This window comes from Molossus molossus, unplaced genomic scaffold, assembly GCF_014108415.1.
Source record: "Molossus molossus isolate mMolMol1 unplaced genomic scaffold, mMolMol1.p scaffold_m16_p_4, whole genome shotgun sequence".
Lineage (NCBI taxonomy): Eukaryota > Metazoa > Chordata > Mammalia > Chiroptera > Molossidae > Molossus > Molossus molossus.
Window position 1 is genome coordinate 96,543,663 of NW_023425377.1, and position 26,449 is coordinate 96,570,111.

At 38.7% G+C, this 26,449-nt stretch overlaps 1 protein-coding gene across 4 annotated transcripts in view; it reads left to right on the forward strand.

Annotated features, from left to right (window-relative positions):
- RXFP1 (relaxin family peptide receptor 1) overlaps nt 1-26,449 on the forward strand; it is a 117,755-nt gene that overhangs the window by 55,498 nt on the left and 35,808 nt on the right. For 2 of the 4 annotated variants that reach the window (XM_036240284.1, XM_036240286.1), the window contains exons 3-5: nt 15,333-15,434; nt 19,771-19,876; nt 25,479-25,550. In XM_036240284.1, the coding sequence (XP_036096177.1) occupies nt 15,333-15,434; nt 19,771-19,876; nt 25,479-25,550 (280 nt within the window). The remainder of the gene's footprint in view (nt 1-15,332; nt 15,435-19,770; nt 19,877-25,478; nt 25,551-26,449) is intronic. The other 2 variants (XM_036240285.1, XM_036240287.1) reach the window with 1 other exon arrangement.

Here is a 26,449-nt window from a genome sequence, read left to right on the forward strand (position 1 = left end):
ATATCCAAAATATTTAGAATACTCATACAACTCAACAAAAGGAAGACAAACAATCCAATTAAAAAATGGGCAGAGGACCTGAATAGACATTTCTCCAAACAGTACATACATATGGCCAAGAGACATATGAGAAAATGGTCAATATCTCTAATTATCAGAGAGATACAAAATCAAAATGACTATGAGATATTACCTCACACCTGCCAGAATGGCGGCCATCAACAAATTCTCAAACAACAGGTGCTGGCAAGGATGTGGAGAAAAGAGTATTCTAGTACACTGCTGGTGGGAATACAGACTGGTGCAGTCACTATGGAAAACAATTTGGTGTCTCCTCAAAAAATTAAAAATGGAATTGTTATTTGACCCAGTGATTCTACTTCTAGGAATATATCCTAAGAAGCCTGAAACACCAATCAGAAAGAACATATGTACCCTTATGTTCATAGCAGCACTATTTATAATTGCCAAGATCTGGAAACAACCCAAGTGTTCATCAGTAGATGAGTAGGTAAAAAAAGCCATGGTACATTTACACAGTGGAATACTATGCAGCTGTAAGAAAGAAAGATCTTTTACCTCTTGAGATGACACAAAGGGACCTGGAGAGTATTATGCTCAATGAAATAAGCCAGTCAGAGAAAGACAAGTACCACATGATCTCTCTCATTTATGGAACATCATGAACAAAATAAGCTGTCAACCAAAATAAATCCAAAGTCATGGAAGTACGGAGCAGACTAACAAACCTTAGAGGGATAGGGGGGTGGGAGGAGTGGGAAGAAATAAACCAAAGAACTTATATACATATATGCACAAACAATGAACACAGACATTAGGTTGGGGAAATCAGGAAGGGGGTGGGTGTGGGGAGGAGGTGGTCAATGGAGAAAAAAGAGGGACATCTGTAATACTTCCAACAGTAAAAAAATAATAATTTACATAAAAAATAAATAAAATATGTGGCAATACAAATTTTATATACATATAGAGACATACATATGACAAAGTGGATTGCACCATTTTTAGAATCACTTTGATCATTACTGATAAACTTCAATAAGAAATTGTACAATATTTCTCCAAAGTTACACCATTTGATATAATTCCCATATAATTTTCATGTGTTCTTGTCATGTATCACTAATTGGCTTTTTTGTTTCTACTGTCACAGATGCAGAGTAAAGGCCAAAAAAGTCTTAGAGTCATCAGAGCAGTGTTAGGTGCGACAATGACAAATCAAAAAAGAGTGACCTTTTACGTTTTTTCCATTAATTTATTATTTTTACAGATGTTTCTCCCCCCCCCCTTGACACCCTTCTCCCAATCCTGCCCCCCCCCCAACAGTATTGTAGTCTGTGTCCATTGGTTATGCGTATATGCATATAAGTTTTTTTGGTTTATCTCTTCCCTCCCCACCACCCCCAAAGATTTGTCAGTCCGATCCCTACTTCTTTCTATGTCTCTGGGTCTATTTCGTTCATCGAGAAGGACCTTTTACTTTACAGCTGATATTCTCAGCTACTTCGGAAAATACATCTGGGTAAATACCGGAAGAATCCAATTACAAAGAGGTGAGGACTCTCGTTTAGGAAATCATTTATGTCTATTTTACACTGAGTCCTAACCTAATAGTAAAAATAAATTATTAACCTGTTAACCAGGGAATTCCCTGGGAATTCCCTTTTTACTGTATGCAACGTTTGACGTATTTATACGTCCCGCTCGGTTAACAGGTTAACGTAGCATCAAATGTTCAGATGCTGTGGAATTTATTCACTATACCTGAATTTTTATTTAAAAGGAATTCTTTGCATTTCCAGATTAAAATTTGCTAGCATTTCTTCTACATTATAAGCAGATGGCTTGTACACAGAGGGTCCCTGTTGCGGTTAGTACACCCCAACTTCATTCCCCACACCCCAACCTCATTCCCCTGCAGGTGGCAGATTGTATTACTTATTCTACTAGAATGACCCCAGTTGTGATGCCTCCCCTCTGCAGACTCTCTTTGAACATCCCTGATCCACTCTGCACTTTAGCAGCCTTGTCTACAGGAAAAGGATGGATACATTGGTCACTCTGTTTTCATGTTAGTATTTCTATAACCCATGGAGGAAACAAAAACCTCTTCTAATACATTTTGGGTGGTGTAGTAGGTTAGTATCCACTAAATATTAATGTTCACCCAGAGCATCGGAATGTGACCTTATATGGAAATAGGGCCTTACAGGTGTAATGAGGTGAGGAGTTTCTGATTTCCCGCAGATTCAGCCCAGGGAGAAGGAAGGGAAAGAAGACCCTGGCTCTCTCCCTCTCTGGCCCACCCGTCTTGTCTAGCCTAGGAACAGCCAAGCCTACTTTTCTCCTTTGTGTTTCCAAATCTATCATCAGTGCCCAAACCTAGGCCTTTGAAAATCACATACTAAGAATTTGACTCCTTTGTGGTTTTTTTTTGTTTTTTTTTTATCCTCACCCGAGGACATTTTTCCATTTTTCACTCAGAGCGGGAAGGAGAAAGAGGAAGAGAGAGAAACATCGATGTGAAAGGAACACATCCAGTGGCCGCCACCCACACGACCCAACCAGGGCCGGGGACAAACTGCAGCCAAGGTACATGCCCTTAGCGGGAACCGAACCCGGGTCTCTGTGGACCGCAGGCTGACGCTCTAACCGCTGAGCCAAACCGGCCAGGGCTTGACTCCTTTGTTATCTGCAAACTTCTGTGTCATTCATTTCCCAAGGCGATGAAAGTGGAAAGCTTTAGCTGCCCACGGTAGGAAAAAGGGCAAAGGGTGCAAGGAATTCCAGGGAAGTAAAACTCTGTTAGTGCCCCAGAGTATTTTCCTGTCCCTGGTCTGACACTTACTAAGCTATAAGAATTAGATAAGCAGTATTTATTGATCAATGTGATGGTGATGATATATATATGTATTTTTAAGTGGGATTATAAGAATGTTTTAAATGTATTCAAGGACTCTTAATTTTTAATTGGGCCTGCATTTAAAATTCTGGAGCATTAAATATAGCTTTTTATACAGCTTTCAGAATGATGGGAGTGTGATGCAGAACTTAGCCGTTCTTATTTTAGCATATTGCATTAAAGTTGGTGGTTTGTCTTTTTTAAGGTTAGAAACACAGGAGGAAAAGTGACATGGATCATAAATATGTCTGTTAATACAAAACCATGCATTCTGTGTTCAGAAATGATTGGTTTTCTATTTATTATTCTCAAAATAGCATTGGAAATGCCTCAGTGGCTGAAGCCTTTACTTTTCTATAAATACAAGCCATATTTTGACCTCAGATATATTTATCTGTTTATCCAACAATGCTTAAATGATATTTGGGTTAACGCCACAACTATTTTTCATTTCAGGACACTTTCTACCAGATAGGACACAAAATACAGTTGTCTCAGTGGCCTCAATTTTCTTTAAAATAGGCTCAGGATAATGTCACACCCCTCAATTTCTTCAAAGAGTTGTCTTCAAAGGTACTAAGAGCCCAAAAAGAGGCAAATGCGGTCTGTCCAGTAAACTAGTTATCATTCCAATTCAAGGACATTTCACACAACTAGCCTGATGAATTATTCTGCCTGGTCAGGCTGCATCCAGAGGTGTATTCTAATGGCCCAGGGCACCACATCCCCCCCTGTGATTGTTACTTTCTGATGCCCCACTGTGTCTCAAGAATGGGTGTTGATGATGCCATTGTAATTAATCTAGTTATGAATAACAGGAAAGAAGCAAAAGAAAGGTCAAATAATGCAGACAGGCCATTTGTGCAGCTTCGCCAGGAAGCTGCAGTTTAACACTCCCCAGGAAGCCACCAGTCTGTTCCCTGCAGATCACTGGGGGAAGGGACTGGACAGGAGGAGAACCTGCCTGTCAGTCACACCTGGGAACGGGCCATTGGCCAACACAGACATGAAGATTTGAGATATGTAATCCCCTAAACAAAGGAATTGGCTCTTGCTCTTGCTCTTGCTCTCTTGGCTTTTGCCCTCTTGGCTCCTGGGGTTCTCATGCTCCTGCATTTGCCCACATGGCCCACAGCCATGTGGACCCCACCCAATAGACTGATGGACTGCAACTAGCCTGATGCTGTGCCGTACCCAATTCCAACATGGAACAGAAGCTCTGGACACTGTCTTTGTTTTTAGCTCCATTGAATCCCCAGCTGCACTTCTTCCAGGGCAGGATTAAGGGAAATGGGGCTTTGCAAACCCAGAGTTATAATTCCACACAAATAAAAATCACTCATCCTCCCATGCGAGTCTCAGAAAATTCTTTTTCTCAAGATATTTTAAAGACCAACCCCCAGCACTCAGTGAGGGGAAGGGATATCCCACTTTCTCAGATAACACTGAGACTAGAGTAAATATCTTAGAATCAGGAATGCTCTGTTCTGCATAAATCTGAACTTTGTAGATTGACCACCTGTTTATTCATTCATCAGTAAGCATGTATACTTTGTAACAAATAGGATTTATGTCTTTATTTAAATAAGAGCCCATTTAGCACACAGTATCATCCTGCCCTCCTCTATTCTGGCCTCCACTCTGACGGACAAGTTTCTCAACTTTTAATTATTCACAATCCGAACACCCAGGGAACCTGGGAGTGGCTTCTGCATACCTATGCACATTTGGGAAGCTTACTCTGAGGATGTGTTGCAGCAACTCCCCTGGGGGCTGGAGAAAAGTGCTGAGTCCTGAGCCTCATCCTCAGAAACGCTGATCTAGTAGGTAGGAGTGGAGCCCGGAAATCTGCATTTAACAAACACTGCAGGTGAATATTACACCTGTTAAATTTTTGAAGCGATTCACTTCCCACTGCAAACAATTTTGTCACCCACTTCAGAACACCTAGAGAGTTGATGAATTAGTCCAGAGCGGTGGTTTTTCAAACTTTAGCAGGAATCAGATCAGCTGAAGGACTTGTTAACATTCAGGTTGCTGAGCCCCATGTACAGAGTTTCTGATTCATTGCCTCTTGAAGGGAGTCCAGGATTTGTTTTTCTTTGAAGTTCACAAGAAGTGCTGATGCTGCTGGTCCTGGATCTACACTTTGAAAACCACTGATCTAGACATACTCTTTTGTGAAGATGCAAAAGCAAACACTTTCCAAACAGTATGGTATTTATTAAAAGGGTTAAACAAAATTAAAGATATTTCTTTGCTGCCCGAGTTCTCCTTTCATCATACTAGCACATTATTAATTCCAAGTGGGGAGATAACATGCAGTATTTCTCAAACATATTTTACTGCAGAACTCTCTTCTCAAAGAGAATCCTGGGAAACTATTTGAGAAAAGCCTAATATAGCACTATGACAAATAAGTGCATTCAGGAAACTGGGACTGTTTAATTTAATTTAATTTTATAAGAGCAAGTTTATTTAAAAAGTTACAGAAGTAATAGAAGGGCCCTTAGGAGAATGGGAGAGATACGTACTTTTGTTATTGGGTAAGTTGAGGTATCCCTTTCCTCCACTGAGTGCTGGGGGTGGTGTCTTCACAATATCTTGAGAAAAAGAATTTTCTGAAACTTGCACAGAAGGATAAGTGATATTTATTTATGTGGAATTACATCCCTGGATTTCCAGAGTCCCATTTCCCTTAATCCAGTCCTGGAAGAAGTGTAGCTGGGGATTAAGTAGAGCTAGAAGCAAAGCGGTGTCCAGGGTTTCATTTCCATGTTGCAGCTGTGTTTGATTTGGCATCAGGCTAGTTACAGTCCATTGTATGTGGGGTCACGTGGTTGTGGGCCATATGAGCAAATGCAGGAATGTGTAATACACCAAGAGCACAAGAGAGCAAACTTCTTTGTTCAGGAGATTAAATATCTCAAATTGTATGCCCTTTCAGTGCCCAATGACTTGTTCCCAGGTGTGACGGACAGGCAGATACCTTCCCGATATCACCCCAACTTTACTGAGTATGCATCTGTTCTTCCCCTGTCCATTCCCTTCCCCCAGTGATCTGTGGGGAATAGACCAGTGGCTCCCTGGGGAATATAAAGCTTTAGCATCCTGGTGAAGCTGTCTAAATGACATGCCTATAATATTTGACATTCCCTTGCCCTGGCCAGTTTGGCTCAGTGATTAGAGCATCGGCCCATGGACCAAAGGGTCATGGGTTCGATTCCCAGTCAAGGGCACATACTGGGTTGCAGGTTCGATCCCCCTGCCCCTGTTGGGGTCATGCAGGAGGCAGCCGATCGATGTGTCTCTCTCACATCAATGTTTCTCTCTCTCTCTTTTCCCCTCCCTTCCACTCTCTCTAAAAATCAATGGGAAAATATCCTCGGGTGAGGATTAATAAAAAAAATTAATATTTGGTTTTCCTTTGCTCCTTTCCTGTTATTAATAACTAGCTTAATTATAATGGTATCATTTTAAGGGACAAAAGAGAGAGGAGAGGTGAAGGCGTGCTCCAGAAAAGAGAGAGAATGCACTGGACTTTTCTGTTTCCATCCAGAACTTGTCCCTGGAAACACTGTCCAGCATTCAAACTGTGGAGTCTAACCCACTTTTTTCCATAAAACTACATTAAAACTAATACTTGGTATAAATAATATTTTAGTGTTTTATATACTTTATACACTTCATGAGAGCCAGTAAGAGCCACATTTTAATAAATTAAAAGTACCTTAGTAGTCACTGAGGTATACAAAAAATACATAGGTTCAAAAGGTTATTTCCTACCATGCTTTCATAAAGAGATAAAATACATTCATAGATAAGCATAGTGCGAAACAATTACAATAAGTGTAATAAGGGGAGCTATAAGCAAAGTGCCCTTAAATTAGGGGCCACTTGCACTAATCTTATTTGAGTGGTTTGGACCCCCTGATTGTTAATAATCAGCAACTCTGCTAACGAAAAGAAAGATGCTCCTTCTGGTTGACAGAATTTCCCATTACTGCAGTGTGAGAACACTGACGGGGATGAACTTCATAATGCAGTTCTTCTAAAACTTATTCTAAGGCTCACCTAGGGCACTTAACAAATAAATCAGAATCTCCAGTAGACGAGCCCGAAAACCTGTGTTTTTTATAAGTACCCCAGATTCTCAAATTTTATTGTGTTGTAAGAGAAGCTGTTTTTCTCAAAATATATTTGAGGTCAGAGCCTCATCATTTATCCATTCATACATTCATTCACTTAGCAAATATCTATTGAGTTCATATAGCACGTAAGACCAGATTTGTCTTGATCTATGACTATGTCATTAATTTTTATTTACACAGCACCATTACATTCATTTTTAGCTAAAAAAAAATTCTTGTTTAGTAAATGTATATATTTTTAACAATACTGTTCATACAGTACTACCAATACATACTGGAAAGCAATTTCCCTAACAATATTCTTTTAGTACAGTGCTCTTAATACTAACCTACAGGTCTCAAAAAAAAAAAAAAAAATCAAAGGATCAAATTCCAGTGGGATTATTACTAGTGTGAAAAACCATTCTGCTCATTGCCCCATACAATCTTTAAAAAAAAAAAAAAAAACTATGTTTTTATTGATTTTTTTAGGGAGAGAGAGATGGAAACATCAATGTAAGAGGAAAACATCGATGGGCTGCCTCCTGCACGCTCCCTACTGGGGATCAAGCCCACAACCCAGGCATGTGCCCTGACTGGGAATTGAACAGAGACCTCTCAATCCATGGGGTGATGCTCAAGCCACTGGGCCACACTAGCGGGGCACCCCATACATTCTTAAAATATAAAGGATACAGGATTTAAAATACAGAAACACATATACCAAAAGCTGTTTTCTTAAAAAATGCTAACTTTCCAACTTTGTGATTTCGGCTACATTTCCTGTGTTTTATAGTCCTGCCTTGTTGTGGGAGGAAGAAAATGCTTTGGGAAGGCAGAGAAGAAGGTAAAAACAAATTACTGAAAAGCTTGTTTGTTTGAAGATGGTGTTTAAAAAGAGATCTGCACACTATGATATATGCTGTGGCTTAGGGTAATACAAGTAGGTTTGTCCTGTTTCTTTCTGCATTCTAAAATCCCCACTTCCTTTTTGACATCACCTCTGTCCTCTCCTCTCCCTCTTTTTTTCAACTGTGTGTGTGAGGGGGAGGGGTAAATACATCAAGGTGAAAAAGGAGAACAAAGGAGGAGGATTAAGAAAGAGAGAAGAAAAGTAATGTCAATAACTACCTCATTTGGATTTGTTGAACTAAAATATTTCAACTAAGGCCACATAGTGAGCCTCTTAAAACAGAAGAAGGGCAAGAGAGTTGATGGAAGGGGACAGAGGATTAGGAAAAAGCCCAAAGCCCGTGATTTTAATCACTACACTATCTATTAATGGTCAAAATGCAGCAAATTGAAAAGTTCAATTAAATACAGGGTTTGCTAAAAAGCCAGAGTGAGAGCCCTGGCCAGTGGGCCCAGTGGTTAGAGTGCCGGCCCGTGCACCGAAGGGTCATGGGTTTGATTCTCAGTCAAGGGCACAAGCCTGGGTTGCAGGTTCAGGGCACATGCAGTAGGCAACCAATCAATGTCTCCTTCTCTCATGGATATTTCTCTCCTTCTCTCTCTCTCTCCCCCTCCCTTCTTCCCTTCCTCTCTCTCTAAAAACCAATGGAATCCTCAGTTGAGGATTAACAATAACAACAAAACAGAGAAAAATCATCATCTGGCAGTCACCCAGCTCCTCATCTCATGAATTCACGACAGTGGTGAAGCCCTACCCACAGCAATAGCCTTGTCTGGAGTGCGGCTACTTCCCCCATTTCCACTGCTGTTTCCGCAGTCTAGGTGGATGTCAGAACATGAACGCGAATGTGAACATGAACGTGAACGTGTGTGCACCTCCTCCTGCAAAATGCCACAGGCACTGGTGGTCTGCAAGGGTGAGGCCTTCAGACACCTGCAAGCCCGCTATTCAGCCTTACTCTGCAGACACACACACAGATTACTTAGAAAAATCATCAATGCCTCATATATGTGTGTGTGTCAAAATGTGGCACAAATACATATTACTTTTGTCATACCCAAGTTACCTGTAATTATTTTAGTGCTAAAACTTATTAAAATTTTTTAGTTTGGTAGTCTGAACTCTAAACTAAACACAGCCAAACAGGACATAAACATAGAATCAGTCACTAATTAATCTACATGTAACTGCACCTTTCATGCATGCATTTTTTATATATTTCTAAGAATATGTGCAGTCCGTTCCTCAGCACTTCACAAAGGAGATAGCCCATCCTCTCTAATGATGGTTCATACCACCCTCCAAAAATGCTGAGCTACCAGATCATTCCCTCTGATAAATCTGGACTCTTTTTCAGAGTAAGAGAAGCGTCAATTCAATAATGTCAGCATCTCTGAAAAATTTTAAGCCTATCTAGTCCAAGCATAAAAAAGGAGGCCTGGGATGTAGTTTCTATGCATATAATCCAAACCCAGGCATGTAGGAAGGTCTGCAAGAACATTATGTCCTCTTACACATGTGACCTGATAGCCATAATCTTTCTGTTCTTCAACCCGCCACAAATGCAAATATTCATATATATATATATATGTATATTTCATCCCTCTTCTTTACATAAGACTTTAAAAAATAACCAAGCCAGTGTGGCTCAGTTGGTTGGAGTGTTGGAATGTCGTTCCATGCCCTGAAATGTGGCAGGTTCAATTCAATTCCCAGTCAGGGCACATACTTAGGTTTTGGGTTTGGTCCCCACTTGGGGCTTGTGCCATGTGCTACTCTCTCATATTGATATTTCTTTCTCTCTCTCTCTCTCCCTCCTTCTCTCTTCCTCTCTCTCAAATCAATTTTTAAAAAGCATATCCTCAGGTGAGAAGTTTAAAAAATTATTTTTAAAAAAGTTCTTATTTGTAGAGATGTCATTTATAGTAGTACATAGCTAGAATTATTGGAATGATATGATCAAAATATGCCTGCTGTATAGCAGGGTCAGATTTCTCTCACATTATATTAACAATTGTGAATAAAATGCATCTTTATCTGTAAATAATCATATTTTTCTTATAAAACCTTAATTAGCAGGGCATCACAATTAAATGTTTGCCCAATCCAGTAAACTTAATCCACTATGGTAATATTGTCAGGCTTCTTTTGGATGACTCAGTTTCTCAGATTTCTGCTACATCTCCCTCTCCCTACTCCACTCACAAACGGGAGTCAGTCCTAAGTGGCTTTATGTTCATGAAGATTGAAGTGGTCCCTTGCCCTTTCCTGACACCTGTATTCAGGTGAGACACCTGTATATCAGCTGCACTGGCTGGTATCTGTGCAGGTGAGATGGTTATGGTCACATTCCTGGAATTTGTTATGTAATGAACATCATGCCTAGTGTAATGCATGTTCTGTTTTCTCTAGCAACCCAGGGAAATTGCTCTTGTGTGTTTGGCATTCCCCTCAACCCCTCCAGATGCATTCCCCTCCAGAATTTGGCTTAGAGAGAGAAGGTGAAGGCACACGAGTCTCACCACTTTCTTCTCCGACCTTACTTCTTTTTTCATGCCTATAATTTACTTGCCCAGAATCACTGTATCACTTCTTCCATAGGGAAGTTTGCATGTTAAAATTCTATAAATTTGACCTTCAGCCCTGGCGGGTTTGGCTCAGCGGTTAGAGCATCGGCCTGCAGACCAGAGTCCTGGGTTCGGATCTCGCTAAGGGCATGTACCTTGGTTGCAGTTTGTCTCCGGCCCCAGTTGGGGTCATGTGGGTGGCAGCCAGTTGATGTGTCTCTCTCACATCGATGTTTCTCCGCCCCCCCCCCTTCCTCCTACTCTATCTGATGATAAATGCAAAAATGTCCTCAGGTGAGGATTAAAAAAATTTGTCCTTCAAGTATGACTCTAATTTGTTAAAGGGGAAGGTATGAAATTTAGAAATTCTATTGTTATTCATAACATCCAGCCTTTAAGACATCATCTAGCTAACATAGTCAAAAATGCCAACTTTGAAACATAATCTATATACTGATCACTTTGTCCCAGAAAGAAGCCACCTTCATTTTCCTTAGGGTGTTAAGACTCGTGCAAGACTACACTAGATCAGAATTTAAGAGAGAAAGTATTTTATTTTTATTTATTTATTTATTTTTGGTATGTGCCCCTAGCGGGAACTGAATCTGGGACCTTCTGGTCCGCAGGACGATACTCCAATCGCTGAGCCAAACCGGCCAGGGCGAGAGAAAGTATTTTAACCTAATTTTTTCTGACTGTGATTTTATTCTTTACATAGAACTCTATGGAATTTCATGTATATTGGGAGTGGCAAATTATGACCCTCAGCCTTTTTTTGTTGTTGTCTAATCCCCACCCGAGGACACTTTTCCATCAATTTTTCAGATAGAGTGGGAGAGAGGGGGAGAGAGCGCGAAACATTGATGTGAGAGAGACACACCAGTTGGTTGCCTCCCACATGACCCCAGCCAGGACCGGGGATCAAACTGCAACCAAGGTAACATGCTCTTGATGGGAATCAAACCGGTGACCCCTTGGTCCACAGGCCAATGCTCTAACCGCTGAGCCAGGCCAGCCAGGGCAACCCTTGGCCTATTTTTGTGTTGGCCTTCCTTCTTGCTAAGACTGGCTTTGCCATTTTTTTTAATTGAATTTATTGAGGTGACATTGGTTAATAAGATTATATACATTTCAAGTGTACATTTCTATGATACATCGTCTGTATGTTGCATTGTGTGCCCACTGCCTAAAATTAAATCTTCTTCAGTCACCACATATTTCACCCCTTTTACCCTTTACTACCCCTCACCCCCCTGCCCTCTGGTAACCACCATATTCTTATCTGCATCTATGAATTTTTGTTTCTTTGTTTTTCTTGTTTATTTGTTGCATTAACCGTAACAAATGTATCATACTAATACATGGGGTTAATCATAGGGGAAATGGGATGAGGGGTATATGGGAATTCTTTGTACTATCTTTGCAATTTTCCTGTAAGTCTAAAACTGTTCTAAAAATTAAAGTTTGTTTAAAAATTTTAAAAAAGCCCTGGCCAGTTTGGCTCAGCAGTTGAGCGTCGGCCTGCGGACCAGAGTCCTAGGTTCAGTTCCCACTAGGGGCATATACCACAAAAAAAATTTTAAAAATTAAAAAATAATGTCTCAACATAGCCAGAACCAAATGATTTATCTTGCTCATGTAGTTTATTTATAACATTTATCAATGTATAAAAGTTTATAACATTAATATGAAAATTAATTTATTTTTTAAATTGGTTTTTTAGTAGTACCTTAATGATTTGCAATACTTTCACTGATTTATCAATAACAATAATTATAAATTAAATTCCAGTTGATAACTACTTGTTTGTTATTTAAATGAACGTTTGTATAATTTATATAATTCTGATATAAGAGCCTCAATAATGGAAATGAACTACTGAAAAATAGAAAACAAGTAGTAGGAATTAAATATTTAGCCCTGGCCATGGTAGCTCAGTTGGGTAAAGCATCGTCCGGATACACCAAGGGTTTTGAGTTCAATTTCTGGTCAGAACACATATAAGAATCAACCAATGAATGCATATGTTAGTGGAACAACAAATCAATCTCTCTCTCTCTTCCCTTTCTTTCTCTAAATTTAATAAATTTAAAAACATGTTTTATATTATTTAAATCTGATGTCACACAAAAGTTGGACTTCTACAGGTAGAATATCAACTGATTAATATCTTTGGCTAAGGAAAAAATTAAAATAATACAATCTTATTAATTCTTCAGTTATTTTTAAATAATTCTGTTTCTAGTTAAATCACTTAAACTTCTCAGAATTGATTTTTTTATCTGTAAGTGGAGAAAACAATAATGACCAAATAGAATAATTATGAGGATAAAATAAAGTACCCAGTACAGTGTGGTACATACTTCCAAATTATTAGTTCTCTCAGTGCTATGTGTTAATATTCAATTTCTCTGTTAAAATGAGAGAATTAAAATCTCTCACAGATGCCCTGCCCAGTTTGGCTTGGTGGATAGAGCATCAGCCCACAGACCAATGAGTTGCGGGTTCAGTTCTGGTCAAGGGCATGTACCGCAGTTGTGGTTCGTCCCCAGCCCTAGTTAGGGTCGTGCGGGAGGCAGCCAGTCTATGTGTCTCTCTCACATTGATGTTTCTCTCTCTCTCCCTCTCTTTCTCTCTTCCTCCCACTCTGTCTAAAGAGAAATAGAAAAATATCCTCGGGTAAGGATTAAAAAAAAAATCACAGAATTTTTTTTATATCTAAAGATATGAACCAAATTTTTGTTTTTTTATCCTCACCCGAGGACATTTTTTTTTTTATATTTTGTTCAGATAGAGTGGGAGGGAGAGAGAGAGAGAGAAACATCGACGTGAAAGGGACACATCAATTGGTTGCCACCCATGGTCGCCACCCACAGGACCCAACCGGGGCGGGGGACAAACTGCAACCGAGGTACGTGCCCTTAGCGGGAACCGAACCCGGGTCTCTCCGGACCGCAGGCTGACACTCTAACCGCTGAGCCAAACCAGCCAGGGCATGAACCAAATTTTTAAAAGTAAAAACTTGCGCCCTGGCCGGTTTGGCTCAATGGTTAGAGCGTCAGCCTGTGGTCCAGAGAGACCCGGGTTCGGTTCCCACTAAGGGCGCGGACCTCGGTTGCAGTTTGTCCCCAGCCCTGGTTGGTCGTGCGGGTGGCAGCCACTCAATGTGTCCCTTTCACGTCAATGTTTCTCTCTCTCTCTTCCTCTCTCTCCCTCCCACTCTGAATAAAAAATGGAAAAATGTCCTCAGGTGAGGATAAAAAAAAACTTGCTAAAAACTCAGCAAACTCAGCCAAACCAGGAAAAGGACACAATATCATGCCATAAACTTCCAAACCTGACAGCCAAGGAAACAAACAGATGATTCTGGATCCCAATAGAGCAGAACGCTTTGTAAGGCTCTTGACTCTATCCCCAGAACCCATGTGGGAGAAACAGAAAATTCCTGTAGTGTGGCCACAAAACTAAACTACACGGAAACTCTTGGGTTCAGAAAAAAATGCACTACTTTGTTCTCACGCGTGGGGTTCCACTTGCGTTCCCCAAGTTAACCAAATGTCCAATCATATTTAAACCGCCTTTTAATCCAATAATTGAATCATTCTCTGTATCTACCAGGGTTTAATGTAAAAAACAGAACCCACGCTAGGTAGGTCAAACAGAAATTAGATAATTACAACATGTCCTGAAGTGCATGAAGAGTGGGAGTCAGCAAGGCCCTCACTGGTGCCATTAAACCCAGGAGCACACCACCAGAGCTGCGATCCAGAACCTGAGACAGCCCCTCATCCTGCCGCCCGCCCACCACACAACGCCTCTACACCCACAAAGCCGGAATACCCTGCCTCACTAAGACTGCCTCTTATCTGATGTCTCTGTCTTAGACATAGCTGTAGGAAAATGACTTCTACCTCCTTTCCCCCAACCAAAATACATGTGAGTGCACCCCAAACCCTGGCTGTAAAGGTGATGTGAAATGTTGTAAGCTTTTGTCTCTGCTCTACAGGAACACATCAGGGAAGGGGGTGTTGAATGATGGTTGAGTGGATCAATCTATACTACCCACTACAGGTTTATTGCAGCTAATACAATGGCCATGTCTCTCATAATCTGTATCTTTGGTGACTCAACATCCATGCATTTGCCTTTCAACAACTCATGTTGTTTTCTTTCTTTTTCATTTTAACTGTCATCAGCATCTATCCATGTTAATATATTTCCAACATCACTTTTCATATTGAAGAAGATAGAGGGAATCATAATTAATGTACCAAGAACAGTGTATCATGTTTCAGTACATCTAAAGTACTGTTTCTCCAAGTGTGGGCCAAACACTACTTGCCAAACAATAGTTGAGAGTGCTTGTTAAAAATACTCCAGCTGGTGTGGCTCAGTGGTTGAGTGTCAACCTATGCACCAAGAGGTTGCTGGTTCGATTCCCAGTCAGGACACCTGCCCAGGCTGTGGGCCAGATCCTCAGTGTGGGCATGCAGGAGGTGACCAATCAATGTTCTCTCTCATCCATGTTTCTATTTCTCTCTCTCCCTCTCCCTTCCTCTTTCTCTAAAATCGATAAAAGGAAAAAAAAATAGAGACTAGGAGGTCCATCTCAGACATAGAACATCAGGCTCTATAGACTGGGGGCTCAGAAATTCACATTTGTAACAAGCTCCCAGAAAATGTTTATCTCACTAAGTTTGAGAACCACTCATTCATTTTCAAGTGAGAACCTATTTTCCTCAATACACCAGAGTATTTATGTTTTCTTGAACTTTTCTGCTCTCTGTTTTTTATTTTAGGAGACATCAATGGATGGCTTTTGCAATTGGAGAAATTACATTTTAGCAATTACAACAGAACGACCTCCCCATATCTCTTTAAGCCAAAAACACCGAAATGCTGTAAGTAATCAGAGGGGTTGAGACTCCTTTTCCATGAGTTCATAAGACACCATGTCTTTAAAAGTTGGATCCAACATTTAAAAAAAAAAAGGTTAGTTACAGTTTTCCTGTTGCAAGCTCTATTAGATATGCAATCTTAACTTGAGAATTTTATATAAAAATGACTTAGGAAGTATAAAAGTAATCAATCATGCTAGGTATTGTTGTAAACCAAATTATTGTCAGTCAAGGTTGCCATTTTATATGTCCCCATTTTACACACTATAAACTCTGATATAAAGGAAACTGGATATAGAAGAGCATACAAGCTGCTTGTAAATGAAAAATCTTCTGAAGTCTAAACTATGCTTTAGAACTACAAAAAAAAAAAAAATCCTTATTAATTATAACCTGCCACATTTAGTGGTATATCAAAAACTTAACAGAAACACTGGAGGGAGTGAGGGAAGGTATAACCTTGAGGATTAAATCTTTACTATTTTAGATCAGGAAGATTTTTGTGAATAATTCCTTTGAAATAAGTTTAGTCTATTCTAATAAATTGTGCAAATATAAATTTGTGCCTTGGAATTGTAATGTTGATACTAGCTTTTCAAAATTTCAGTTAAAAAGCAGAGAGGGAGTACTCCTTTACTATTTTTGTTTCCTTTATGTTCTACCACAAATTACAAATTGTAGCTTTTTTTTTAATTAGAAAGACAGTATTTTTAATAGAGTATAGCTTTTGTTTTCATTTTTAACATTTATATCTTTACTACTCAAATGAGATTAATAAAAACTGCTAACAATCTCCAGTTTAAGGGAGTCTACAGTCTTCCTATAAATCTCACAGGTTACTCAGCAATCTGCCTCAGCCTCATATTGTCTCCCAGAATATGAAGACCAAATTACTTGATCATTGAAAAGCTAAAAGCCTTGGGAAAAGAAAAAAGTTAGCTCGTATAATTTAACTGCTAATATAATGAGGAAAAAAAATTAATGGATTAAGCCACACTTTCTCAAAACATAGTTTTTCTTTTCCTTTTGTTTTATTGCATATACTTTTCATCTCTTAAATTTTAATGGGATCTTTTTATGTCTCACCTTATTCCCAAAAAGCTTTTAAGCAGTTCGCAATAAACATATGGTAATAATTCAATATCTTTTTGAAACTTAAAAGCAATATAAAATGGAATAGAAAGTATAGTGTAAAATTTAGGAGTGATACTTGAATTAAGTTTCCTATTGTGCCACTTTATCTGAATCAGATTATTATAAGGATTTGTTGGAAATGAAACCGAGGATGGCCTATAATTACTGTTAGCTGAATTCACATTTGGAAGAATTTGTATTTTTAACGTCACCTCTCAAGAACAATGTCACAGAAAAGATATCTAGCATTAACTAATATATTAATAAAGTTTAAATTTGAGGAACTTGAAGAGTACAGAGATTTGGAAAGACTTCTTGACTCAAGCATAATTTTATTAACCAGCTGGTGCATTACTCATCCTTTTTTATTTTAACATGGTTGAAATGTCCTGTACAAGCCATTTTTATCATTTTCAGTTAGCATTTTAGCATAATATAAAAGCATAACACTATGCTTATATTATTACAAGTATATAATATGGTATTATATAGTATAAACTTTTAAAAAATATACTGTAACATTTTAAGTGACACAATTTACTAATCATCCTTTTGTTGGATATTTAGGTGTCCCCCCACCCCCATTAGGTAACCCTGTAATCAACATATATGGATTTTTTTTTTTTTTTTTTACATTTTTTAGAGAAAGAAGGGAGGAGAGAGATAGAAACATTGCTTGGCTGCCTCTTGCACACCCCCCTACTGGGGATCAAGCCCCCAACCTGGGCATGTGCCCTGACCAAGAATCGAACCTATGACCTCTTGGGGCATGGGACGACGCTCAATCCATTGAGCTACACTGGCCAGGCATGTATGGACTATCTTAATTCAGCTTCCATAAATAGGAAAAAAGTGCTCTGGAATTAAAGCTAATCTCACTGCCCTTCTACCTCTCACCTCAGGACCTTCATCTTCCTGCAAAACCCTCAACATTCCTTCCCCACAACATAAACACACTCACGTTAGAATGGCTTTTATGTAAAGAGACAAAATCCGTGTTCAGAGGCCCACAACCAAAACGGTTACTTACCACTATAAAACTGTTTAAAAGTTCTTGGCAGATGTTTACAAAAAACAAAACACACACACAAAACTTAAGTTATTATCCTGATCTCTTGTGGTCTTGTAAAAGTGTCTGCAGAGTTATTTGGGAGGAGAGGAAGAACACCTGTCACCCTGGATCTGAGCAAAGGAGAAACGTTCCTGTTTCAAAGGCTGTAGCCAAATGTGCTGGTGAGCAGCCATCCACCAGCTTCGTCACAGGAATCTCCGCTTTGCCTTTAACGTACATTTCTGTGCCCTGGAAGCTTTACTGTAAATGTCAAAAATGAAGCCTGCAAGCAGGAAATTCTCATAGAAAATTTATTTGTCCTCCGATCTTTTAAAATGTTGTTAGCTGTTATCATTTTTAAAATAGGTAATTATATAGTAAACATTGTATATCTGGCATCTTGAAAGAGGTTGGTGGAGTTAGCTACAGGTGTTCTATCCTAATATGGCAACAGTTAGGAGAAGCTGTTGCACTGGGACATCTGGACACAGTCTACACCTACTTTGCCTGTTCGGTGTAGACATTTGAGTCGGTAACCTCTGCTCTGCAATTCAGGGCTTCAGTGTAAATGTAGAGGGGAGCACTCCTCACTGCTCTCAGTAATCGTCTACTCCTCCTGGAAGCAGGAACCAGGCTACTGTATATTTCTTATATCTAATAATAATCCCACTTTACTGTTTAGCTATATGAACACATTATTGCCAGTCTCTCATAGATGTTACAAATATTGGGTCACATCTTTAAGACTATCACTCTAGCCCCACACAGCAGCCAAAGGCATATATCCCATTCTCCCTTTTCCCAACACCCATTAATAAATAGAATAGGTGTAAAAAAATGTTCATTCCCATAAATGTTTTAGACATTCTTCCATCCCTACAAAAGCCAAAAGATCACCCTGGCCAGTTTGGCTCAGCGGTTAGAATGTCGGTCTGCAGACCAAAGAGTCCTGGGTTCGTTTCCCGTCAAGGGCATTTACCTGAGTTGCGGTTCCACCCCAGCCCTGGTTGGGATCGTGCGGGAGGCAACCAACTGATGTGTCCCTCTCACATCGATATTTGTCTCTCTCTCTCTCCCTCCCTCCCACTCTATCTGAAAATCAATGGAAAAATATCCTTGGGTGAAGATTAAAAAAAAAAGTTCAAAAGATTACTTAAAAATCTTTTAAAAAACTCCTGAATTTTTCAGAAAAAAATCTACCAACATTATAGCTCAGTGTTTAGTTCTCTGCTTTCATGATACTTAAAAATGATTTAGTCCTTCATTAAAGGTTTGATTATGCTATCAGTAAATACTTTATTCTTATTATTATTTTTATCCTCACCCGAGGACATTTTTCCATTTTTTGTTAAGGTAGAGTGGGAGGGAGAGAGAGGAACAGAGAAAGAGAGAGAAACATCGATGTGAAAGGAACACATCGAGTGGCTGCCACCCGCACAATCGACCAGGGCCGGGGACAAACTGCAACCGAGGTACGCGCCCTTAGCAGGAACCGAACCCGGGTCTCTCAGGACCGCAGGCCGACGCTCTAACCGCTGAGCCAAAACAGCCAGGGCAGTAAATACTTTATTTATTTAAAAAAAATTTTTATTGATTTTAGAGAGAGAGGAAGGGAGAGAGAGATAGAAACATCAATGAGCGAGGACATCGATTGGCCGCCTTCTGTATTCCCCCCACTGGGGATCAGGCCCACAACCTGGGCATGTGCCCTGACCGGGAATCCAACCAGTGTCCTCTTGGTGCATGGGTCAGTGCTCAACCACTGAGCCACACTGGCCAGGCTAAATACTTTATTTTTAAGTAGCAACTTTAATATGGACATTAAAGCCCATCACACACTATCATATCACCCTCAGACATAGCTTCTCTCCCAAGGTAAGAACAGATGACTTTGTTCATTTGCAAAAAATGGAGAATTTCAGTCTGCTATTTAAATCTGTATATTTTCATATCCTAATTATCTGGCACCATTTTAACGTTAAATTAAAAGCAAATTCTGGAAACTTAATTTAAAGCATTGCCCAAATTGCTTAGGTAAGACATGATATACTTGGTATTAAATAATTTTCATAACTTTCCATTTCTTTCTTTTCATTACCTTCCTTTTCCTGGTCCCTCAATGTTCTCCTGCCTAACTACCTCTTCTTTATTCAGCCCTCGGTTCTATACCCAGGCTATGTGTTTGCCGAGGTTTACAGCTTAACTGTGATATGGCCAAATTACAAGATGTTCCATCAGTATCTTCAAATGTGACTTCAATGTAAGTAGAAAAGAATGGCTTCATCCTGACAGCCAGAATAGCACTTGTAAAGCTGTGTCATAATTAAGGCTTTGCCGTTATTAATAATGCATTTTTATTCGAAGATGATGTCATTGTTCCATGGTCAATTATGATTACTGATACTTATTTTGCATTTATTAAATGCTCCCCTTATTCTAAATTATTCCATATATTAGCTTATTTAGTCTCTAATAACATTACTGTAAAGTAGTGTTCCATATTTCATCTAAACATGTGATACCATCAATTGTAAATACCACTAAAGAAAAAAATCTCCCAAACTATTATATAGAGCTTTCTTATTTTATCAAGGTTTTACTTGATATATTATTGAAAGAGCTCTTTTAGACTTTATTAAACATAAATTTTATTAAACATAAAGTCTAAAAGAGCTCTTTTAGACTTTATTAAACATAAACACTCTTATGTATAAATAAAACAAGTAAATAAATTGGATTAAGTACTCCTAGAAATTCACATTTAAAATCTAACTTTTCTGGGGGGCTAGGGGGATGTATGAAAAAGATGAAAGAATTAAGAAGTACAAATTGGTTGTTAGACTGATGAACTTCAAAGGAAGCGGGGAGGGAGGGTAGATCAAAGAATTTCTATACATATATGCACAACCAATGGAAACCGACAATAGTGTGGGGAAGGCAGGAGGGGGTGGGAATGGGGAGGAGGGGGTCATTGGGGAAGAAAGGGAGAAACATCTGTAATACATTCAACAATAAAGATGAGTTAAAAAATAGTAAAATAAAAAAATAAAATAAAAATCTAACTCTTCTAAATCACATTTGACTTGGAGATGTTGATGTTGGGGTTTTTTCTTAAGTAGTTAAAACTTATATATGTAGAAGGAAATCCTCATAAAAAGCAGTTGGTCCAGTATGAATTTGAATTCAACAAACTTCAGCAACATAAATACACACATTTGGCTGAAACTTTCAAAAGAAATCAGTAAAAAACAAATTTTTTTTTATCCTCACCCGAGGACTTTTTTTTTTTTCTTTTTTGCATTTATCTTCAGATAGAGAGGGAGGGAGGGAGAGAGAGAGAGAGAGAAACATTGATGCGAGAGAGACACATCAAGTGGCTGCCACCCACACAACCCCAACCAGGGCCGGGGACAAACTGCAACTGAGGTACGTCGTGCCCTTAGTGGGAACTGAACCCTGGACTCTCTGGTCTGTGGGCCACCGCTGAGCCAAACCGGCCAGGGCAGAAAATAGATATTTTAATCCAGTATTTTTGCTACAGTTTTTTTTCATCCAGATGTTCTAGTGACTTATAGCTCTGACTTTTGGGTATATGGGGACAAAATAGTAGTTCTTAAATTTATAAATGTTGGCAAGTCCTGCCTTTTTTATTATTTTTTAAAATATGTTTTTATTAATTTTTTTTTTTTTTAAAGAGAGCATGGGAGAGATAGAAACATCTATGTGAAAGAGATATATCGATCAACTGCTTCCAGTATGTCCTAGACTAGGGATTGAGCCCACAACCTGGGCATGTGCCCTGACCGGGAATTGAGCCAGGACTTTCATGGGATGACACTTAATCCGCTGAGCTCCATAGGCTGGGCCAGGTTTGGCCTTTTTCAACCCAAACCACATCACCAAGCAAATCATATGCTTGGTGTATATAAGAGGTGGGGAATAACTATGAGGACAGTAGTACCATCAAATTAATAGAATCTGGAGAGTTTACCCAAGTGATAGTCACCTGGGGAGTTTACCCAAATTAATATTGAGCTGAGAACATCAGGTGGGTTAAGCCACAGAGACTTCCAAAGGAGGCAACATTCCCACCTAAACTAAGAATAACCTTCTATCTTACCCTCAATTCACCCAAGCTCTTTTTTATAGTAATTAGTCTTACTAGAAAAAAGATAATAATCCACTCCCAAAAAAGTCTGAGGTCCTATGGAGAGTTTCCATGATTTAAATTTTGCCTATAACTGCTGGGTATAAAAATATATGATGATTTCATTCTAGTTTCCAAGAAAAGAGTTATTACCCCCACTGCTTATATCAAATTACTAGTTACATCCAAACCAAAGAACCACCTTGATGCTAACAATCTCATTTTTTATTTTTCCACAAATAAAATTTTATGTCATTCTTAAACAATTCAGCTAACCTTTGTAAAACAGGAACAGAAGGAGAGAACTGGATAAGGCAGTGACCAACTAGAAAGTGCATGTCCCACCTAAAGGTATTCTGATTCAATTTAAAAGTAGTTCTTCTGGCTCAATACATACATATGTACATATACACATTTATTCGTACATATGTACATACATATGTACATACATAAAGAGATGTGTACAGACATGTGAGCCACCAGTTTTCAACCCTTGGTATAAGGAAAAACTGGGATCACAAATGATTGGCTATAGAAAGGTGATGGTGAAGGAGGTGTCCAAGATGACTTCAGGGTTTCTGTTCTGAGTAGTAGAGCGATCCAAGCATGACAAGACTGGTGACAGTAAGTAGGGAAGATTAGAGGGGGCTAATGGGGGAAAAGGGGGGGATGTCTATAATACTTTCAACAACAACAAAAAAAAGTAGAGAAGATTAGGACTCCAATTTTAGATGTTTCTTTCAATTTGAGGTTAACAGGTCACTCAGTGGAAATTTCCAATGGGAATTTGGAGATGTGGGACTGAAGCCCAGGAGTGTATGTCTGTACCACTATTTTAGTGTGTGCGTGTGTGCATGTGTGTGTGTGTGTGTGTTTAATAGCATTTTCTTGCACTTTGGGTTGAGCAGCTTGATTCAGGTTGTCCATGTTACTTTTCTCTGCAGAATGCTGACTCAGCATCACATTTCATCACAGTGTTTGTTCCATTCCACAGAGGAAAGGGACTCTAGGCTTCAGAGCAAATACATTAGAAGAGTAAATCTCAAATTTTATTACTGAGTTCATTCTATATTTTGAGTTGGAACTATCATAGGGATATGTCAGAAGTGGACTAAATCATATATAAGTAAAGTACTAAAGAAGCCAATAATCCAAGTAATACGTGTTGAAGTTGGGATTTTTTAAAGATGTTTCACATAAATGTTAATGAACAAAAGAGACAAACAGATAAATATGGTTATTTATGCATTGTTCTAACTTGCTAAACATTAATGTTGTGTGAAAGCTGGCCTTAAGGTCCTGGAATTTAATCATTAAAACTATATAATCCAACTAGAACGAGCTTTGACAACAATAAAATCAGCAGTTGCTCTTTTACACTCACACACACTGCACTTTGTGAAGAGTAAAACTTGGAGTATTAAATTTTAAAATGCAAGAATCTATTAAAAGTATTTTGGTTGCTTCTATTAAGTGTAAATAGTACCACCTACCTCTTTCTATTTCAATGGAGCACTATGAAAATATAGAGAATGCTATTTGTGAAAATATTTGGCATTACTTAGAAAAAAAAAAGGAGCCTATAAATCCTAGGCACTAATATAAACCCAAATTCTAAGAAACATTATTTAAGATAACTTAAATGACCCTCCCTTCCCTCCTACTCAGGTGCAGGGAACCTCCTGCTCTTGAGTTCTCTCACAGGACCTCACTTATGTCTCTTTTAAATGTATCGAACATTCTTCTTGTAATATAGTGATTAGGGTCTAATCTTCTTGACCAGAAAAAAAAGGAAATGCCACCTGGCTGGTGTGGCTCAGTGGCTGAGCATGGACCCATGCACCAAGAAGTTACCAGTTTGATTCCCGGTCAGAGCACATGCCCAGGTTATGGGCCCATCCCCAGTGGGAGGCATGCAGGAGGCGGCCAGTCGATGTTCTCTCTCATCGATGTTTCTCTCTCTCTCCCTTCCTTTCTCTCTAAAATCAATAGAGAAAAAATTATTTAAAAAAAATTATTAAGTGACTTGTATGTATAGTTTGGAACAGTGTGTAACCTCTTTTTATCAAATATTGCCTCTCCCAAAGCCTTTTTAATCATTTTTATCTATTTTTTCCCACCTGTGACATTTTATTATTACATATATACTATATTTCTTTTGATGTATTTCTGTCTTTTATCCATTAAAAAAGTGAGATGTTTTTCACTCTTTAATAACCAATTTCTACTCCCTTTGAATTTTAGTACCCCTGTTGAGAATGCATGGTCTTCCACACTCTAGAACAGTGGTTCTCAAGTTAGAGTCCCAAAATGTGTTCTGGGGGGTCTGAGAAAATGTTTTTCTTTAAGAAGGATTCTTTACCAAGTTTAAGCAACACTGGTCCAAAACGACATAACAATGTTTGTGCCTATTGTATTATACTGTCTTAACCTGAGTCCTTTATCTCCATCAAGTATTTCCAAGTGTTCATCCCACAGTTGTCAACCTCCAGACAATTATCAATGAGTATTTGTCCCATCATCTTATATAATGTTGGTAATAATAATAGCATCATATTATGAGAGTTGATCTCATCTAAATCCATTCTTCACAATTAAAGAAAAAGACTGACATGGAAAGATTATGTGTGATTCATGCAAGGGATCCTAGTTGCAATAGTTTGGGAATTTTTTTTTTTTTTTGCTTGTTTTATTTTGTTACTACTACATTATATTGCTTTTCTTCCAAAAAATTAAAGATTTGAGTCCTTTTCAATACAACCACAATTCAGTAGACCTGGTCTATGTCAAGCTGCTTTTCAAATTGTGATACAAGGGAAAATATTTCTATATAATTTATTAGAAATTAAAATGGATCACTTATTGAATAAAGATGGTTTAATTGTATGTACCAATTGACAGTTTCCTTCATAACTACTTTTTTTTTTTTTAATTCCTCATGTGAGGATATTTTTCCATTTATCATCAGACAGAGTGGGAGGGAGGGAGAGACAGAGAGACAGAGAGAAACATCGATGTGATAGAGCCACATTGACTGGTTGCCTCCTGAATGACCTGACCAGGGCCAAGGACAAACTGCTATCGAGGTATGTGCCCTTGACCAGAATCGAACCCGTGACTCATTGGTCCCAGGCTAACTGCTGAGCCAAACCAGTCAGGGTCATAACTACTTTTGTTTTTTACCTTTTTTTCTTTATTAATTTTTAGAGAGAAAAGGAGAAGGATAGAGAGATAGAAACATCAGTGAGAGAGAACATTGATTGCCATAACTACTTTTAAAAGGAAGTAAAGGTAGTGAAATTTGTGCAATGAAATATTGAAGAAAATAAAGTTATTTAAGTTTTTAAATGTATTTTTAAAAGAAACACTATTTTTATTATCATTATGAAACTGAGATGCTTTCTAATGTTTTTTAAATAAAAATAAAAAAGGAGACTATAACTAAAAGTTATTTTCTGTTTTATTATTTTTTAAGTTTTTGTCAGAATTATAGCTATAACCTAATTTAAGACAAGAGAATATCTTTAATTAATATAAAATCAACAGTTAGACCTAGTTTAAATGATACAATGCATGTGAGCATAATAGCATGAAACAAAATGTTTCCTGAAAGTTGCTGCTAATGTAAATAAAGTTTAAAATTATCCATATTGTTGTGGTTTAAAAATAAAGAAAAAATACTTCAAGTAAGAATCAAAAGGTACCTTTATTTCAGGTCACTTCAGAAGAACTTAATAACAAAACTTCCTCCTGATGCCTTCAAGAACTACCGTGATCTTCGGCAACTGTAAGAAAAATAACTTATTTCTGGTATTAAAATTAATTAATGTTTTTGGCATATCTGTTTCTTTCTGTGGACACCAGCACTGTACCACTACTTAAATCTGTTCCCTCTATAGGGACTTATTTAGCTGGTAGCTGGAGACTACAGATCGCTTTTTCTTCAGTAGTTCTAGAAGCCATTATAGAAAAATCTTAGGTACCTATCCCCAAAGAATCTAGAGAATGTGTGCTGGAAATCCTTTTTTTATCCTCACCCGAGGACATTTTTCAATATTTTGTTCAGACAGAGTGGGAGGGGGGAGGGGGAGAGAGAGAGAGAGACATTGACGTGAAAGGGACACATTGAGTGGCTGCCACCCGCATGACCCAACCAGGGCGGGGGACAAACTGCAACCAAGGTACGTGCCCTTAGCGGGAACTGAACCCGGGTCTCTCCGGACCGCAGGCCGACACTCTAACCGCTGAGCCAAACCGGCCAGGTCTGGAAATCCTTTTGCCATACTCTGCCAAAATGAGGGTCAATAGGAGGTGTCACTCTCTGTATAGTTTTACAAGGGATTGCCTCAACACACACCTTAACGAAAGATGTGAAGAACTTTTTACCAGATCTGCAGTCAAGATTAGATAGTGAAGCGTTTTCTCCCATAAGTTAGCAAACTCAGTCTCCACCTAAGATGAGCAAGTCCTTATTGTTTGAAACCACTAAGCATGTTATTTTGGGGACTTAATTCCATTTTTGCATCTGTCTTGCAGGTTGAGTTTTATTTTGGCCTCAAATAGTAACTGATATGCTAGCTTGCTTTTAGTTTAGGTGGACTTTAGGGTGATGTATGTACTCTCAAAATCCCAAATGGCCCAGGCGATGTTAACCTAGTATTTAGGTCAACATATAAGTAAATCATA